General features: G+C 38.0%; 1 protein-coding gene across 12 annotated transcripts in view; it reads left to right on the top strand.

Moving 5' to 3' along the window:
* The window catches only part of LINS1 (lines homolog 1), a 30,919-nt gene extending 12,990 nt beyond the window's left edge, over positions 1-17,929 (top strand). Inside the window, exons 2-8 of one of the 12 annotated variants that reach the window (XR_012415490.1) lie at positions 8,461-8,957; positions 9,053-9,142; positions 10,699-10,840; positions 11,895-12,185; positions 14,075-14,246; positions 15,485-15,697; positions 16,031-16,912. Coding sequence is in view for 8 of the 12 variants with exons in the window: in XM_015453461.2 (XP_015308947.2) it covers positions 8,559-8,957; positions 9,053-9,142; positions 10,699-10,840; positions 11,595-12,185; positions 14,075-14,246; positions 16,031-16,910 (2,274 nt within the window). In the remaining 4 variants the exon portion in view is untranslated. Of the gene's footprint in view, positions 1-8,460; positions 8,958-9,052; positions 9,143-10,698; positions 10,841-11,594; positions 12,186-14,074; positions 14,247-15,484; positions 15,698-16,030 lie in introns of those variants that run through there. The other 11 variants (XR_001492333.4, XR_012415488.1, XR_012415489.1 and 8 more) reach the window with 11 other exon arrangements.
* Positions 17,930-18,738: the final 809 nt, after the last annotated feature.

The raw sequence follows: 18,738 nt of genomic DNA, 5'->3' as shown, positions 1-18,738 counted from the left end.
CCAAACCACCTAGAATCAAATAGATCAAAGAATGAGCTCAAGAGCCTACTCATTTAACCAAGCAGTCTTTTTGTTAATGCCCTACAATGAATCTCTATACTTTTCATTTGATGTATTTCTCCATAGGCCACAAGTGCCAGCAGCTCCTCTGTTCAGCCATTTCTATCATAACTTTAACAAGGGAATTTAAAGTCTGTTGTGTAACTGTAGCCTTTACAGAAGAATCTGTTATACAGCCTATCATGAGGGAAGCATTTCTAATTATTGCTTCTTTTGCAATGGAAAAGGGCCATGGAAAAAGGACCTAACAAATGATGCCCTTCTAGAAGATTGAATGCCTCCTAGCAATGTTCTCTTTAACTCGTGATATGGGTTAAGAGGAGTGAACCAATGTTCTCTTTCTGACTGATTATGAGGCAATGTGTGTACCATTAAAGTTTCTCACCTGCATTGGACCTTCATATTTTATCTGTCAAAGTATAAGGTTATTCATATATGAGGCTGGCAGCAAAATCCTTCACAAATAAAAGTGTACCCCATAAGTGCATACAACAGACCCCCTTTTCATTTCTGTTGTTCTTAGAGGCATAAACAAAAAATATTCAAAGATAAGAGGCTCATAATAGAAGTCTTGATCTGTGATCTTGGGAAAAGCTGTTCACATCAAGGATGCCATGTTCTTCTGGGGAGAGACTTCCTTGGTTAGCTTTATCTTAAGGGTTCCTGTGGGTGTACAGCTCCAAGAGTGTGGAGGGACCCTCCTCAGTTGTGAGATTATGAACCCAAAGTTCAGGGTTCCAAAATTTTGCTGCAATGCGGATGGCAAGGACAATCTTTCTCTGATGTTCTCAGAAGATCTAATCTTTAGGTTCTAGATTGTGAAGGGGTTGATTGTCCTCAGTGAACCATAAAAAACTTTCTCTACCTGGTGAAAATACACCGTGGTATAATGTCTTAGTTTTATAACATGAGCCTTCTTGCATAGGAGAGCTTTTATACAACCAGAAAACATGCATTGAAAATAACAATTGAATGAAATCACTTTATAAAATGTTTAGATGGCCCATCAGGTGACCAAATGTACCTGAAGCTTTGATTGTTTTCCTAGGAATATGGGCCCAAACATTGGTTATAAACTATTTCAGTAATTTGTAAGTCACCACACCAGTATATTCAGTTTGGATCATTTTATCTTTTCTGTGATGAGTCATCGAATGCAGAACTTTTAATAATAAAAGCTTTAAGGACTTGGAAAGGACAAGGTGACCATCCTGGTTCTCAGTGAGTCCATGCTTAGTTAATATTAGACTTATATCCTCTTGAATGCCAGTTGTTTCTCCAAATTAGCTGCATAGCACTAGTAACTGATGGGTTATCATAAGGTAATTTGACTTAGATCATGGAGTTCATTCATAATGTATATCTAAACAATTTCAGTATTAGCTGGTTTAACATGAAAATCTGACAAAAAGTATTTTCTTAAAGTATTTAATTCATTCTTGTTCTAGTTGTGTTAGCTGCTTTATACAAGGAAATTTAGTTATTTCTGTTTTTTAACCCTTTAAACTAGGCAAAAATGTACATTCCCATGCTTTCTTACAGTCTTTATGAACAACACCTTTCACTTTTCTTACACACCTTGCATGTAAAACTGTTTCTTCAGTAGTCTCAGTTACATGTTACAATGTTAACTCTTAGTGACTTTTACTTTTGGTGAAAACTTTGATAAGTTTGGGGTTTTAATTAGGTACTAGGTGTGAGGCACCTAGAACCCAGAAAGAAATGCAGATAAAGTCTGACTCTTTCTAGCGTCTAACTCCATGTGTCCCAGGCCTACCTAGCTGTAAAACAGGCAAATTGTACAGTTAAGAGTCATAGTGGCATTTACAAAGCATTTAGGAGGCCTAATCACCTTTAAATTGTACAACATTTCTTGCATAAATTCTTTTTCATAAATTCTTTCGTGACTTACACAGACCATCTATTACATGCTTGGACTTTCTGACTTGTCCTAAACATCCCTCTTTTAAACTAGCAGTTATTTTACTTTAGGACAAGAATTTATCATACAAGATCCTTTCTTATATAAAACCTTCTTTGCATAGCTAGAGGGCATGGCTCATTTCACATGTCCCCAAGATTCATCTAGAATCTAATGCTCCAGAGTAAATTAAGGAATTTTTAAAAGTCAAAGAAGCAGTTTGTGACCTTAAAGCATTTAGCAAACCTAATATCTGACCTGCATAATTTAGACCAAATGTTTACATTTGTGAAGATATTTTTATTTTACCAATACTCTTTAAAACTGTCTTTATTTCCCAGAGATTACTTAAGTCACATGAACTAAATGAAAGGCATTACACTTTTTACTTTTCTGACAAAATATTTGATTTAAGCTCTTAATTAACCAGTTAATTAAAGCTCTTTTATATTATACACACAATGCATATAAATACACAGGTATAACATAAAGGATTCATTCCCTGAGCCAGGAATTGAACCCTAAACCGGGCCACCGTTGTGAAAAGAGAAAGTACAGCCACATAGTTACAAGGTCAAACTCCCAAGGACATGACTGACCAATTTGCTGGGCCATCTTGAACAGTGGGCTTTTGGGGCCCTACACACACAGTTTATCCTAAGGTACCCCTCTTTATGACAGAACAACACAGGAAGACACACAAAGCACACCAGATTCACTACAGCTTACAACCAGCCTCAGAATTCCTTTTGTATTAATTAAAACTTTATAGAGGAGATAAACAGTGACATTTACCTTTCATTTAACCAGTTTGCACAGAGAGAGAGGCCAGAGTCTAACTACTAAGAAATTCTTGCCCTTTTGATGGCATGCCAGATTTCTGGGCTCTTTCTCCCTAAGCAACCCTAGTGACCCTAGTCAGCTGTAATGCAAACAAACACATTCACATGAGTTAAGAATATTCACAAATGGTTTACAAATTTTGGAGAAATTAGGCAGAGTGAGAAATATGACTCAAATTCTATTTACAAAAGTATAATCAAGACACTTAAAGTATCAGGAAGCCTAAACTCCAAAAAAGTTAGTTTAAGATTAAAAAGCTGGTGTGCTCCATTAATTTCTGTAGGCCCAACAAAGGTAGCCTAGGAATTCCAGATAAATGGGACAAATGATGACTTTCTAGAAACCCATAGGAAACAAAATACCCACAGAACCAAATAAAAGCCTTCCACTTAGGAACTTTAAAAAATCCTGGTTTTATATATATGCATACACCAGCAAAGCCCAGAGGAGAATAAACAGCAAACAAATGAAAACTAGAAGCACAAAGAAGCAGAAAACCAACCATAAATTTTCCTACTGAGTCTATCTTGGAGGCTACAGTGTTACCCAGGGCCCCAAAAAACCCACATAATGAATATTTAGTTACTATTACACAATTCAGTTTCCTTAAGTTCACCAGTATCATTATATATCCTGTGCAATCAAGAAATTCACTCTAGGCACATGACCAATAAGTACTTCAGTGCCAGCACTATCCATGCAAAACAGTAAACATAGTGTGAAGCAATGCGTGCACGTATGTGAAATTTGGCTCTACATTAAATCCAGCTTCAGGCTTAACTATATTAAAGAATTGCCAAACTGCTAATGCTTTTTTAAAAAATTTTTTTATTTTCTTTATTTTTGAGGCACTGTCTCCCTCTATTGCCAGGCTGGAGTGCAGTGGCGTGATCTTGGCTCACTGCAACCTCCGCCTCCTGGGCTCAAGCAATTCTCCTGCCTCAGCCTCCCGAGTAGCTGGGACTACAGGTGCGGGCGACTACGCCCAGCTAATTTTTGTATTTTCAGTAGAGACAGGGTTTTACCATTTTGGCCAGGATGGTCTCGATCTCCTGACCTCGTGATCTGCCCACCTCGGCCTTCAAAGGTTCTGGGATTACAGGCGTGAGCCATTGAACCTGGCTGCATTTCTTTACAATACTTACTTTATTTTAATCAAGACTAAGAGCTTTAACTGAAAACATTAATTAGCCAAATGTCTCCAATTCTCTATCAGGTTTTAAAGAATATTTTATTATCTAAACCTTTTCTACATCTTTCTCCACTACTTACTGGTTTCTTACTACGGTATTTCATAAATAACCTTTTCAAATCTGTAATCTGAACTAACTTTTAGATAACTTCTGAATTAAACAAAATTATTATGTTTCTACTAGTAATATAAACTTTTCGGCACATATTATCTACAGAATTATGTGTTAACTAGAATTCTTATCCTTAGTAACCTAAAACTTGTGTGAAACCCCAAAAAGCAAGAAATTCTGAACCATCAGTGTGGGCATTTATAGATAAGAACAGTTCCACAATTTAGAAACATACTTCCCCATATCACATCCCTTTCTTTATTGGAAATGACCCAGATATTAAATGAGCATCAAAAATAACTCAAAGCATTTAATTTACACAAAAAGTTTACCTAAAACATTTATCCCATTCACTGTGCTCAGTTCTTTCAGTTTTAACAAGGGTGACATCAGACATCAATCATGGTATGTAAAATGAACATTGGTTCAGTCCAGAAAGGTGGGACTCTAAGGGGGGTGGGGAGGGGGGGCTTCCAGGGCACAGTTAGGTGAGAGACAAACAGTTGCATGCTCTTGAGTTTCTGATTAGCCTTTCTAAAGGAGGCAATCAGATATGCATTTATCTCAATGACCAGAGGGATGACTTTGAGTAAAATGGGACACACATTTGCCCTAAGCAATTCCCAGCTTGAATGTTCCCTTTAGCTTAGTGATTTTGGGGGCCCAAGATATTTTCCTTTCACAGATTTCTCTGATTTGTCAAAAAAAAAAAAAAGTCACGCTAACCAAGATCATTTTGTTTTGGCTAGGTTTATAGTTTTATAATCTTCTATGCCAAACGCTGACATCTCAAAATATCTAGCGAAGACAAACATAAAACCAGACAAAAAATGTATGCTGATAGTTCTGAAGGCATTTGTTTTTATTTTACCAGTAATTTTAAAGCCAGCTTGTTTAGTAAAGTTATACTTAAGTCACGTGAACTTAAAAATTGCTTAGACTTAGTTAATGTATGAGCACTCTTATAAGTCAGTTCAGTAAACACAGCATATAACAACAAATGTACATACAAATAAACACATCTAGACATGTATACACATACACGAACCAAGATCCAATAGCTTGGAACCCTAGCCGTGAGATAGCAATACAAGCTCACCGGTTTTACTTCTTTTGCCGCAATAAATAATCCCATGAAGGCTGTGAACCAAAATTTCGAGTAAAGCATTTTCCATGGCAGTTTGATTTTTAAACGCCAAACCTCACCAGACCCCAAAGGACACTGGGGCCAAACAGTTCCAAACAAGAGCACCACACATTAACCAGGCCCTCTGCTTAGAACAGCAGCACAAAAGCCTGGATACATGCAACACCATCCCACTTTCCCATTCAACGGCAAACTCCAGATTCCAAACAATATTGGGGCCAAACAGTATTGCAACTACGAGAGAAAGTTCTAAGGAGAGTTTAGTACTAGACCTCAGAACCTCTGCCAAGGGCATCCCCTTTGTAGAGATTGAAGTCCAGAGGATCCCCGTGGGTTGTTCCCCTTTGGAGTCCAATCTTAGAGTATCAGACGTCTCTGACCTTAGGTGGGCACTGGTGCTGCTTTGTATACTTTTCCTCCAGAGGTGATGGCTTGCTGTGAGCTTTCCTTTGATACCTGGGTGTAATCCCCAACTTTCAGCATCTGTATAATTTGATAAGACCACGCTTTCCCATGCTTCTCGTTCCACTAGAGTGACAGCCATGAACTGTAATGATAGGATGTGGAGCCTGAGTGGGCTTCTTTTGTCCTTAGCCAGTCGAGTAGGGGAGGGAAGAATTTATGGTTATGTTTTTCTGATTTCTGTGAGCTGCCATAACATATTAATCAAACCCAAAGGAGAAGTCAGGGGAACTCCGATTTAGAGCCAGTTGATCAGAAGCACAGGTGAAACATCCTGGGGCTTGCAATTGGCATTAGAATTGTGGCTCAGTCTTCAATCTGTGTGATCTGATGGTATCCCCAGGTAGATAATGTAGAATTGAATTGGAGGATGCCCAAGTAGTGGTCTGTGCAGAGTTGCTTTGTTTGCTTACTGGCTGGTGGGGAGAAATCTTCACACATCTGAGGTCAGAAGCATGTTGTAAGAGAATAGTGGAAGAAACTGAGTTTATTTCTTCCTCTCATAACCCCAATGCTTTTTTTCCCCCCTCTGTCTCTAAAGGCTCATTTTGAATCTGCATTTCTTAAAGTTTACAACCTTTCAGTCTAATTTCTCACAATCACTCTTACCAAAGAACCTGGGTCCCACCATGAGAGAAAACAGCCCATCAACCCCCTGGAATATTTTATTTACTGGCATTCACTTTGGTTGGTGTGCTAAAATGATTGAGCCATATGAAATTGCCCTTTGTGTGGGTTGAAACTGGGTCAGATAGCAATTTCATTCTCATTTTGGTAAAATTTAAGGACTTAGTGACCCATAAGAATATTATTGGAAGTATTTTTATTGCTATAGCATTTAAATAAAAATAATTCCATTTGTTGCTGAAATTTTTACTAAAAGAGTTGAGCATGTGATAGTAATTAAAACAAAATATTCTGTTTTATAGTATCAGTAGTTTGAAAAGAAATATTATAACTAAAATATAAAGTAAGTGCAATGGAATTAGACTTTGAGGTGGAACATGAAGACCTAATTTCTGATGTGTGACAGATGATATATCAGGCAATTAAGGAGATTATTTTGTTCAGGCAGTTGCAATAGGGAGAATGTTCACTAATGGGAAACCTCTTGAAGAGGAAGGAGAAAAGGTAGGGATTAATAAAACGGGAGTCATCAAGGAAGGGTAGAAGTAGGTCCTATTTGGGAATTGTATTTCAGTTGGTCCTTTCTGGTTAACCGTTTCTTGGTTTAAAAAAGGGTGTGGTGCTTATCCATTCTGGCCTTCTGAGAGCACTCAGGGCTAAGATAAAGTGTAACACTGTCAGATGGAACAACATTATGAACGTTTGTATTAATAAATCATATGGGATGCATACCACAGGTTGAAAGTGTGATTCAGAGAAAACTTATCAAAAGTTTCATTCATAACTTTAAAATCTATAGGTTTCTTAATATTTATTTCTCCATGAAAGGACTAAAACAGGGCAGCTTTGTGTTGTGGAGTAATCAACAATTGAAATTCGGCTAAATCGGGAAGAAGCCAGCCATTAAAGACCAAGACTAGGCTAGTGGGCCATATTGTAGACGAAAGACCCAGTATAAGTGGTAGCCTTCCGAAGTCTTTTGGAAGTTGAAGATGGGAAGGGTGTCTATAAATGGGTCAGGGCAGAGAAGTCTGTAATTTTGTTAAAGGGTAAATTTCAAGAGTGCAAAATCACAACCCGTATAAAATGACCACGTATCAAAGATTTTATTTACCTTTTTAGTAAGGGAACCAGGCACAACCTGTTTAAAGGAGCAGTAAGAAAACCATGAATTCTATGTAGAGTGAAGGAATGTTAAAATGAGTTTACAGATGGAAGCAAAACTGATTTTTCCCGCTAGGGAGAGGGTTGCCTCTTTGTCAGACAGTTATTCACATATCTCTGGACAAGAATTATTTGAGGTGTGAAATAGCTCAAAGGCAATGAAAGGAGCAAAACCCCCTTCCTCCCCAGGGTCAGATTGTTCCCAGAGGCTCTAGCATTCCATTGTCATGGTATTCAGTAATCTCTTTTGCTTATGCCAAAGTCCTAAGTTTTTCCTTGCCATACTCCCTCTATAGTAACTACTTGCTGCTTCTGATATTGATGCGTTTTAAGTTGGAATTTCATTGGCAATAGCCATAATCTAGTTTGACCATATAGCAGTCTAACTTTAAATTTTTATCTATAAATTGGAGGTGAAGGTTAGTGAATTTGAATTAGCTCAGTGGTTCTCAGTTGGTGTGATTTTGTCCCCCAGGGGACATTTGACAATGTCTGCAGACATTTTTTTGGTTGTCAAAATCTGGCAGGTCAAGTGGGAAGTGCTTTGGGCGTGTAGAAGGTAGAGGTCAGGAATGCTGCCAGACATCTTATAATACACAAAACAGCTCCCCACCACAAAGTTATCTGGCTCCAAATATTAATAGTGCCAAGATTAAGAAACCCTGATAGCCATTGAAAACTGTTAGAGGGAAGCTCAAGTTTCTGCTGTGTTAAAATTAAACATAATTTTATGCTCTCAAATCTGTGTGGAAAGCATACATTTCATTGTTAAGGTCTTGAAATAATGTTCCTGTTACAATTTTCCATTTTAAAAATTAAGCAGTCAGCATACCCTTTAACTTGAGAGAGTTGGTGATTAAGTGGAAACAGTTGCTTTCTCTTGTAATAAGTGTATAGCACTTAGAATTTTTTTATTACTTTTCCTTTTTTAGGTTTCACTGAAGAAACATCTTAGAGATTCATTGCACCTCTGAGATTTAATGTTTACAACTTGGAGTTGTTGACCTTCTTAAACATTTTGAAAGTCAAAATGAAAGTTTTCTGTGAAGTTTTAGAACAGTTATACAAGAAGGTACTTCTTGGAGTCACATTTGAAAATGACAGCCATGATTACATCTTTTATCTCAACCCAGGAGTTTCAGATCAAGATTGCCCTACAGCCACCTCCTTAGAATGGGCAAACACCTATGGTATCCAGGGCAGGCATCAGCCTATCTCTGTCGGTGTGGCTCCCATTGCTGTAGCACCTGCATGTTTGAAGACCAACTCTCTGATGAGCAGTTCCAGAGAAGTAATGCTCCTTCAGTTAACAGTGATCAAAGTGATGACAACCCGGATATTGTCTGTCAAAACTGAGTTCCATGCAAAGGAGAAATACAGAGATATAATTAAAATTCTCTTAGAATCAGCTAAAGTTGATTCTAAATTAGTAAGCCATTTGTTTTTTTTAAAGATCTAGATATTTAAAATAAAAATTTTAAGAACATTCAGCAATAGTGGTTAATTGTATTTGTTTTCCTCTAGATCTGTATGTTCCAAAATTCAGATAAATTGTTATGTCACATGGCCGCACAGTGCCTTGCATTGCTTCTCTATTTCCAATTGAGAGAAAAGGTAAGATAAGTAATCAAAGTGCGTTATTATTTCTCTTTCTTAATTTTTTTTTTAATTTAAATGTTTTGTGGAGACAAGGTCTCAGTGTGTTGCCCACTCTGGTCTCAAACTTCTGGGCTCAAGCAATCCTCCTGCCTTAACCTCCCAAAGTGCTGGGATTAAAGACGAGAGCCATGGCACCCAACTTGTTTCTCTTATAGTTTCTTTAAAATTGCTCTTTGACATTTGATTTTTACCCTTCAAATGTTTGTATTAATAAGACGTTTGCTCACATAATAACATATGTAAAACCATAAAAATTTAAGAATAGAATAGGGCCGGGCGCGGTGGCTCAAGCCTGTAATCCCAGCACTTTGGGAGGCCGAGACGGGCGGATCACGAGGTCAGGAGATCGAGACCATCCTGGCTAACACGGTGAAACCCCGTCTCTACTAAAAAAGTACAAAAAACTAGCCGGGCGAGGTGGCGAGCGCCTGTAGTCCCAGCTCCTCGGGAGGCTGAGCCAGGAGAATGGCGTAAACCCGGGAGGCGGAGCTTGCAGTGAGCAGAGATCCGGCCACCGCACTCCAGCCTGGGTGACAGAGCGAGACTCCGTCTCAAAAAAAAAAAAAAAAAAAAAAAAAAAAAAAAAAAAAAAAAAAAGAATAGAATAGATTATTTGTGTCAAGGATTAGAGTCTTAAATATGTTGTCAATCTTAATCAGATTCTTAACCTGAGAGGTGAGTTTCACATAAGAGTCCATAACTTTCTGCATATTCTCAAACTACTACGTGGACCCCTTTCCCCTAAAAAGATTTAGGAACCACCTCTTGAGAACAAGCCTATTTTCACAGGTTTAATGTAAATTCTAACAACAATCCTCAGCATAATGTAAAACAATATAAACAAATTCAGAGTTGAGTTTTTCTCTTATCTCTGAATTAAACAAATGAAGTATCTACTGACTTTTCAACCATAATCTCTTGCTTCTTTCAATAACTTTTTCCTGAATATAAAAAGTGATATTATAGTAGAAAATTTGGAAAATAGACAAAGTATAAAGAGCAAATTAAAATTAAAAATTCACCACTTAGAGATAACACTGCTAACGTTTTCATCTTCCTTTTTTATTTCTATGGCATATTCAAATTTTTTACTTAAATTATATTAGGATATTTCTGTTCCTTCTCAGTTTACCACATATTATCATACTTCTTTTGACCAAATGTGTAAACAATGTGGTATACAGTTGTGTTATGTAAAGAAAATACTGTATTTTAACTACTTTTTTTTTTTTTTTTTGAGACAGAGTCTCGCTCTGTTGCCCAGGCTGGAGTGCAGTGGCCGGATCTCAGCTCACTGCAAGCTCCCCCTCCCAGGTTTACGCCATTCTCCTGCCTCAGCTTCCCGAGTAGCTGGGACTACAGGCGCCCGCCACCTCGCCTGGCTAGTTTTTTTGTATTTTTTAGTAGAGACAGGGTTTCACCATGTTAGCCAGGATGGTCTCGATCTCCTGACCTCGTGATCAGCCTGTCTCGGCCTCCCTTAACTACTTTCTTTATTTTCTCACTTGCAGATAACCTTAAGTAATTCCTGGATTGCTTTTTGCCAGAAAAATCTTTCTGAATACTCTGAGAGTAATAAAGCAATATACTGCCTCTGGACTCTTACAGCAATAATAAAAGAAATCTTTAAAGATTCATGTTCACAAAAAACAGGTATGGATTACATGGCCCCATAAACAATCATCATCTTGCTCCTGGGAGTATTGTATTTATAATGAGAAACAAAACTTACTTTGGAACATCTGATCTGTCTTAAAGTAATGAAAAACTCAGTCTCTTCCAATATATTTTGATTGAGGATAACCTGTTTTAAAAGAAAAAAGCATAAGGAAAAAAGTAAAACTTTTCATGGTCGTAAATCCCTTGCATTGTTTGATGCTACTGATATTCGTACGATGAATTTCTTTTTGTTTTGTTTTTTTTGTTTTTATTTTTTTGAGACAAGTCTTGCTTTGTTGCCCAGGCTGGAGTGCAATGGCATGATCTTGGCTGACTGCAACTCCTGCCTTGCGAGTTCAGGTGATTCTTCTGCCTCAGCCTTCCGAGTAGCTGGGATTATGGGTGCTCACCACCACACCCAGCTGATTTCTGTATTTTTAGTAGACACAGGGTTTTACCATGTTGACCAGACTGGTCTCAAACGCCTGACCTCAAGTGATCCACCAGCATCGGCCTCCCAAAGTGCTGGGATTACAGTTGTGAGCCACTGCACCTGACCATAAAATGAATTTTAACTGTGGTTCTTAGCCATTACTCTGTGTAACCTCATTTGTTAATGTTAGAGGTAAACATTCCAAATCTGTTTTTTCATCTTATAAAGTGATATTTATAAAAACCGAATTGTAAAATTATTTGAAGAAGACTGCATTTTCCCTGTTTATAATTCCCCCTATTTTTATAATTGCAGAAATTCTAAAGCAGTTCCTGACTCATTTCGACACTATTTTTGAAGTGTTTTACAATTCCTTATTCTCTCAGCATTTTGAAAACTGCCAGGATACTTCTAAAATAGTAAACATCCTGATATGTTTCCTGGAGTTGCTTGAGCTTCTCATAGCCTCCAGAATCTACCTGAAGTTACATTTCACTTGCCAGAGGATTTTATTTTTGAAACCATCTTGCATGCTAGAAGTTATTACCTGGCCTATTCAGGCTTTTGTCAAAAGGAAGGTCATCATATTCCTCAAAAAATGCCTTCTCTTTAAAGTGGGTGAAGACCTTTGTCGTGGATCTGTACCTCCCCTAATGCCGCCAGACCGTCATGTAGCAATGGACATGCTGGCTTTAGCTAATGCCGTTTTGCAAGCTGTGAATTCGGGATTGTTGAAGACACTGTCTGTTGATGGAAAACATTCCTTTTTTGGAGGTGATGAAGTTCAACCTGGATGTGAACATATCGCTAGTCCAGATCATGTGATCCTTAGAGCAGCAAGCTTAGTTATAATGAAATCCTTGGAAATCAAGTTTCAGAATTGTTTGTCAGCAAGTGAAATGAAAGGTAATTCCCCGAACTCCTTTTGTATGCAGCGTGAAATTATTAAGTATAGTAATTCATAATTATCAAATCTCAGGACTAATATAAATTCCACTAATTTCAGCTGTATGTTATCCTATTTATAACTTGCTACATTTTCCAAAAAAAAAAAAAAAGAGAGAACTGGATTTACCTTTAAGAAACATGTCAGCTTTTTGTGGCTACAATGAATTTGTAAAGTATAAGGAATGATTTAGGTTTAAAAAACTTGCTGTTGAGTCATCTCAAAGTAAGTGATGGAAATTCATATTCAAGTATTTATAGCATTTTATTTATATTAATCCTTCTTTTTTAAAAAAAAATCTAAAGTGCAGTTGCGTGACCATGGCCCACTGCAGCCCTGGCCCGCCTTCGGCCCATGCTATTCCTCCCGTCCCAACCTGGGAGGTCCCATCCTGGGAGATCAAGGCTACAGTGAGCTGCGATCCATCGCACACCTGTACTCCAGTCCTGGTGCAACAGATGGAAATCCTGTCAGAGAGAGAGAGAAAGAGAGCGAGGAGACAGAGAGATTAAAGAAAAATGTGTTCACTCCCACTTAAGTGTTGTTACTATTGTTAGTTATTATTTCTTTGTTATTGTTATGTTTACTGTTTGTTTGTTTATTTTGAGGCTGGGTCTTGCTCTGTTGCCCAGGCTCACTGCAGCCTCAACTTTTTGATCTCAAGCGATCCTCCCGCCTCCATTTCCCTACCCCATTTATATTAATCCTTCATACAATTATTAATTCTACTAATGTAGATTATTGAAAATTAGATATTGGCCGGGCGCGGTGGCTCAAGCCTGTAATCCCAGCACTTTGGGAGGCCGAGACGGGCGGATCACAAGGTCAGGAGATCGAGACCATCCTGGCTAACACGGTGAAACCCCGTCTCTACTAAAAAAAAAATACACAAAACTAGCCGGGCGAGGTGGCGGGTGCCTGTAGTCCCAGCTACTCAGGAGGCTGAGGCAGGAGAATGGCGTAAACCCGGGAGGCGGAGCTTGCAGTGAGCTGAGATCCGGCCACTGCACTCCAGCCTGGGCGACAGAGCGAGACTCCGTCTCAAAAAAAAAAAAAAAAAAGAAAATTAGATATTGATTTGAAGCTAATATATGAGAAGTTATATTGATAAAGAAATTGTTACATATATAATTTCCAGGATAGTAACACAGGAGTTCAAAGTCTTCCATTTTACTTGAGAAAAATGAATAGTAAATGTCTCTAAACAAGCAGCATACAGATTCAGTGAAAAGTTTGAATGTGAGCAGTGACATCACTGAATTGCTTTGGATATAATTTAGCTTCTAATAACTACACATTAGTTATAATTCTGTGCAGTTATAATTTATAACACTAGATGGCACCTGTTATATAATTCAGTTTTAAATTGTAGTTAAAACTACCTAAAATGTTTTTTATTTTTGTGCTTAATAGTAGTACTTCTGTGCTCTAAACAAACAAAAAATGTTTTTCTGTTATTTTGAAGACAAAATTATTTTTGCTTGGTCGCATTCTTGCCTCTAGTAACAGACAGCTCTGGCATCCGATGAAGTGATCTTTGTGGTCTGCTCATTTATTTATCTGCTTTTAGCAAGAAATCACATAGCTTTTATTTCTGAGAGACAGTTATTTGGCAGTTGTTGCAAATAGATGATCTAGCTGTACATTTTAAATGTATGCTCTGGAATGAGCCTCAGTGTCCTCATTTGCCAAATAAAGATGATTCCTAACTGATTCCTGATGACTTTTTGAAAGTGAATTAGGATAATTGCATCTTAAGGTAGTCTAGGCACTATGAGTTTATATATAGGCAAGATATTAATTCATTCATGAACTATTGCCTATAGTTTGAAATTTGCATTTTTTGAAGTTGACTTACAGAGGTTCATGTCTGAGTTATTGACCTTCTTAAAGCCTCACCTTCAGCCCTCTCTGCAATTACACAATCCATGCAAATGGCTGTCTAGAGTTTTCATAGAACAAGACGATGACATGCTGGAGGCTGCCAAGGCATCACTGGGCATCTACTTAACACTGACCAGGTTAGTGTATTTTAAAGTATTTATTGAACGGCCTACAAGTCAGGAAAGCAGAAAACATTTCTGAGAATTTGCTGGGCGTGTTTCTTACTTTGCATCATTTGGGGTAAAACATCCTGTGGTTTCCTCGTAAGTGGCAGTTCCTTTCTTTAACCCTGACTTACATGAAAAGGAGACTGCATTTGCATCACTGTGAAAACTTGGCTGGCTGGGCCGATCTCAGGTAGTATAAGCAGACTGGTATCTAAAACCATGGCTTCTGATTTAGTCTTCAGTAAGTCAATACACTTCTCTGAATCCTAATTGTTGTTCATTTAAGACCTCTTTTCACCCCTAAGACTTACTTTTTTGTGTTAAGCTTCAGTAAGATGATCTTTGCTTTTGTAAAGGTGAATACAAACTTAGAAATAGTCAAAAGGAGCTGTTCTGAATTTTCATTTCAATATTCAGTTGAATTTGGGCTGATACCTTCTTGAGGCAAATGTCTGAAATTGGTTATGTTACTGATGATTTATACTGATTGTCTCTGCTTTATTAAAATAGCTGTACTTGAGATAATATCTTCTTGTGGCAAATATCTATAATTGGTTATAAAGCTAATAACTGATGACCTTTTCCACTGTTTCTGCTTCTGCTTTATTAAAACACTCACATACTTGCTTTATTTCCATTTCTTTCTTGGCCTGGGAGAAAGGGATTTCTTGCTAATGATCTGTGGTGCAGTGTTGTGCTGCCAGTACTTACTTGTATTATGACACTGCTGGCAATGGCTGCTCTTAGACTCTTAAGTGTTTGGGGCCAATTTTCAAAAGATTCTAATCAAGAACACAAAATTCCTGCATGTGATTTGAATTAGGTTCAAAACGGTCAAATACAAATTCAGTCTGAAAATGCACACGCCTGTAAGAGTATATCTTAATTGTACTCAAAGTTAGCTCCTTACTCCTCAGGAAGTGGAAACCCCTGAATTGAACTTACTTTGTATGTGAATTTCTGACTTTCTTAATTCCAGTTTGGTGTGTCCAGAGAGGCATGTGCTTACAACATAGATACTTTTTTCAGATGTAGTTGTATTTGTTAAGATTTTTTTGGTTGTAAATGATGGAAACCAACTCTAATTTGAGCGAAAACCAAAGTTTATTGGCTCATAACTGGGAATTCTAAAGGGTCAAGTTGGAGTTAGGTATGTACAGGGACTATAATCATGTCATCAGTCACTTCTCTTTTTCTCTGTCTCACAGTTTTGAATTCATTCTCAAGGCATGGCCACCGGCAGTTCAAGGCTTACCTCAGCCCTACAGTTATAATCTTCCATAGCTCCAGCAAAAGTCCCAGGAGAGATCTTATTTAACCCACTTGGGTACAGAGCCTTGTCAGAACCGGTCATGGTGGCCAGGGTATGGAGTGTTCTGATTGGTCAGCCTGGATCACCATGCCCACCCTTGTTGAGGAGGGTAAGGAAGGAGATTTAGGAATTATCTTACCACATGGAATTGGTTACCTGTAAGAATGAGGAATTCTGATGTCAAGAGAAAGGATGACAGAGAACTTTTATTGGGCAGACAAAAACTAGAACTGCCAAAGTCAGTGGATTTTGCTTTACTGAGTCGGACTTATTTAGAGCTTATGGGGAAAGGAATAGGTTTTGAAATTTTTTCTTTTAAGAAGTGATGCATAGATTTAAAAGTAATCTAATAGGTTAATTTATGGTATGTGAATTATATCTGTTAAAACTGTTTATTTTTGTAAGGTCGTTAATCTGGATTCTCCATTATCTTCATTTTCAGAGGATGTGAAGCCACTGAAAGCTTGACCCAAGGAAAAGAAATGTGGGACCATCACACACATGAAAATGGCTACAATCCTCACTGTATTTTCTTGTTCTTCTTAAAAAATATAGGATTTGATTCTACAGTTCTTCTTGACTTTTTGATTTCATCAGAAACCTGTTTTCTTGAATATTTTGTTAGATATTTAAAATTACTGCAAAAGGACTGGGATAATTTTTTCACCATTTGCAATAACTTTGATGCAACTGAATCTAAATATGACATAAGTATTTGTGACTGTGTCCCCTCACTTGTCCAAGACCAAAGCACCAACCGAACAATACCCCATCATTTGACTGCTCCTCATAGTCACATAGATGTGTGTACTCGGCACTCCTGGGCTTCCGATGCTCCCTCTGAACCACTGAAAGCTATGATGTCCAAGGGGACTGACACCATGTGTACTTCTAGTCTGTCTTCCCCCCGGGCCTCTCAAACTCTGGTAGATTACGACAGCTCTGATGATTCTGAAGTGGAATCTACAGACCAGTGTTTAGCTAACAGTAAACAGACATCTTTACACCAACAAGCAACTATGGAGATTCAGGATGCAGCTGGGACAAGCAGAGATAAAGAAGAATTTAGCCTTGAGCCTCCATCAAGGCCTCTGTTTCTGAAAGAATTTGATACTGCCTTCTCCTTTGATTGTGAAGTAGCCCCAAATGATGTCGTCTCTGAAGTGGGAATATTTTACACAATAGTAAAATGCTTCCAGGAACTACAAGATGCCATCTGCCGTTTGCAAAAGAAAAATCTTTTCCCATATAATCCAACTGCACTTTTGAAGTTGTTAAAATACATAGAAGTGATAAGTAATAAAACTATGAACACTTTGTAAAACATTGGCATTTTATTTTCCAGGAATTGTTTTTCCTTAATATAAATTATGTCTCAATGAAATAATAGTATAAAATAATCACCACAAAAGGGTTTTCCTTTTTTTTTTTGAGGCAGAGTCTGATTCTGTCACCCAGGCTGGAGTGCAGTGGTACGATCTCAGCTCACTGCAACCTCCACCTCCCTGGTTCAAGTGATTCTCCTGCCTCAGCCTCCCGAGTAGCTGGAATTACAGGTGCCCGCCACCACACCCAGCTAATTTTTGTATTTTAGTAGAGACGGGGGTTTCACCATGTTGCCAGGCTGGTCTTGAACTCCTGACCTCAAGTGATCCACCCGCCTTGGCCTCCCAAAGTGCTGGGATTGCAGGCATGAGCCTCTGTGCCTGGCTGGGTTTTCTAAACAAGTTCTTACTTTTTGCCTTATTGGAAGCAACCTAGTGACTGAAAAAGAGATATCAAGTGACAGGTCACTCAATATACCTATATACCACTGGAGATTTATGACAGTTCAAACTGATACAAAATCAGGGGTGGTGATCACGCTTCTTAACTAGGGCTGCCATAACAACTTGCCACATGTGCTGCAGCTTCAGACACCTGAAATTATTCTCATAGTTCCGGAGGCCAGAATCCAAACTCAAGGTTCAGCAGGGCAGTGCTCTCAGGGTCTGGAGAAGAATCCCTCCCTGCCCCTTTCTGGCTTCTGGTGGCAGCCAACCATCCATGGTGTCCCTTGTCTTGTAGCAGCATCACTCCAGTTCCTGCCTCACATAGCATTTTCCTGTGTCGGTGTCCAGTTTCCCTCCTACAAGGACATCATCGGTCATTGGATTAGAACCCACCCTCATCCAGTATGGTCTCAACTTGATTGCAGCTGCAAAGACCCTAATTCCAGATAAGGTCACTTTCACGTGTTCTTGATGGACTTGAATCCAGGAGGGTCACTAACCAAATATAGTTACTATTTCCTTCTGGGGTATTTACACAGAAAGTGATATATTAAAAATGTAAAACCTTAGCCATTTCTTTGAGAAGTTATTATACCTGGCCTACTGTATGAACATGATTCTTTCTAAAAAAAAATTTTAATCACTATATAATTTTCCTATTTAAAATTGTGACATGAATAATTGTGTTCCATACTCTTGAAGGGAAGCAGTAAAGTCAATTTTAATATGTTTGTGTAATAGGAGCAATAGCTACATTGTGCTGCTAAGTCTTGCATTAAGGCAGTCTAAAGCATTGCCTGTAAATTTTTTTTAAAATGATCTCTTTGCAGAGAAACAGAATAAAGACTAAACCTACCAGACATTAAAATATAGATTAAGGCTATGGTATTTGAAACAGTTTAGTACTTAATTCAGGTAGAAATGGAAAAAACAGTGGAGCTAAATAGAAGGTTGCTGATTAAAATAACAGTGAAGTACCAGTGTTAGCCAAATAGCAATGCAAAGGTCAAAAGGTTTGCATTTAACATGATGTTGGTGAGGTTGTTGAGAAACGGCATTGAGGCAGTTTCTACTATAATTGAAAAAGCACGTCAAAGAATGTGTATTCAAGGATGCCACATTATTTGCAAAATATTTTAAGGTTTTATTTAGAGTTTTACTAGAAATATCTGGTTAACTAAGTCAGGATTTGTTCAGTGGAATACTATATGCCTGTGAAAATAATGCATTTTATGCATGTTTGTGGATGTGAAACATCTCCAGTAAAAAACAAGTAAATACATGGGGCTTGCAATTATTTAGGGAAAGAAGCAGGGCAGGAGTAATACACATTAATATATGTGCTTTTGTGCATGTATAAAATGTGTATGTAAGACTA

The sequence above is a fragment of the Macaca fascicularis genome, chromosome 7, assembly GCF_037993035.2.
Source record: "Macaca fascicularis isolate 582-1 chromosome 7, T2T-MFA8v1.1".
Classification (NCBI taxonomy): domain Eukaryota; kingdom Metazoa; phylum Chordata; class Mammalia; order Primates; family Cercopithecidae; genus Macaca; species Macaca fascicularis.
This window is presented reverse-complemented; position numbering and strand designations above follow the sequence as displayed.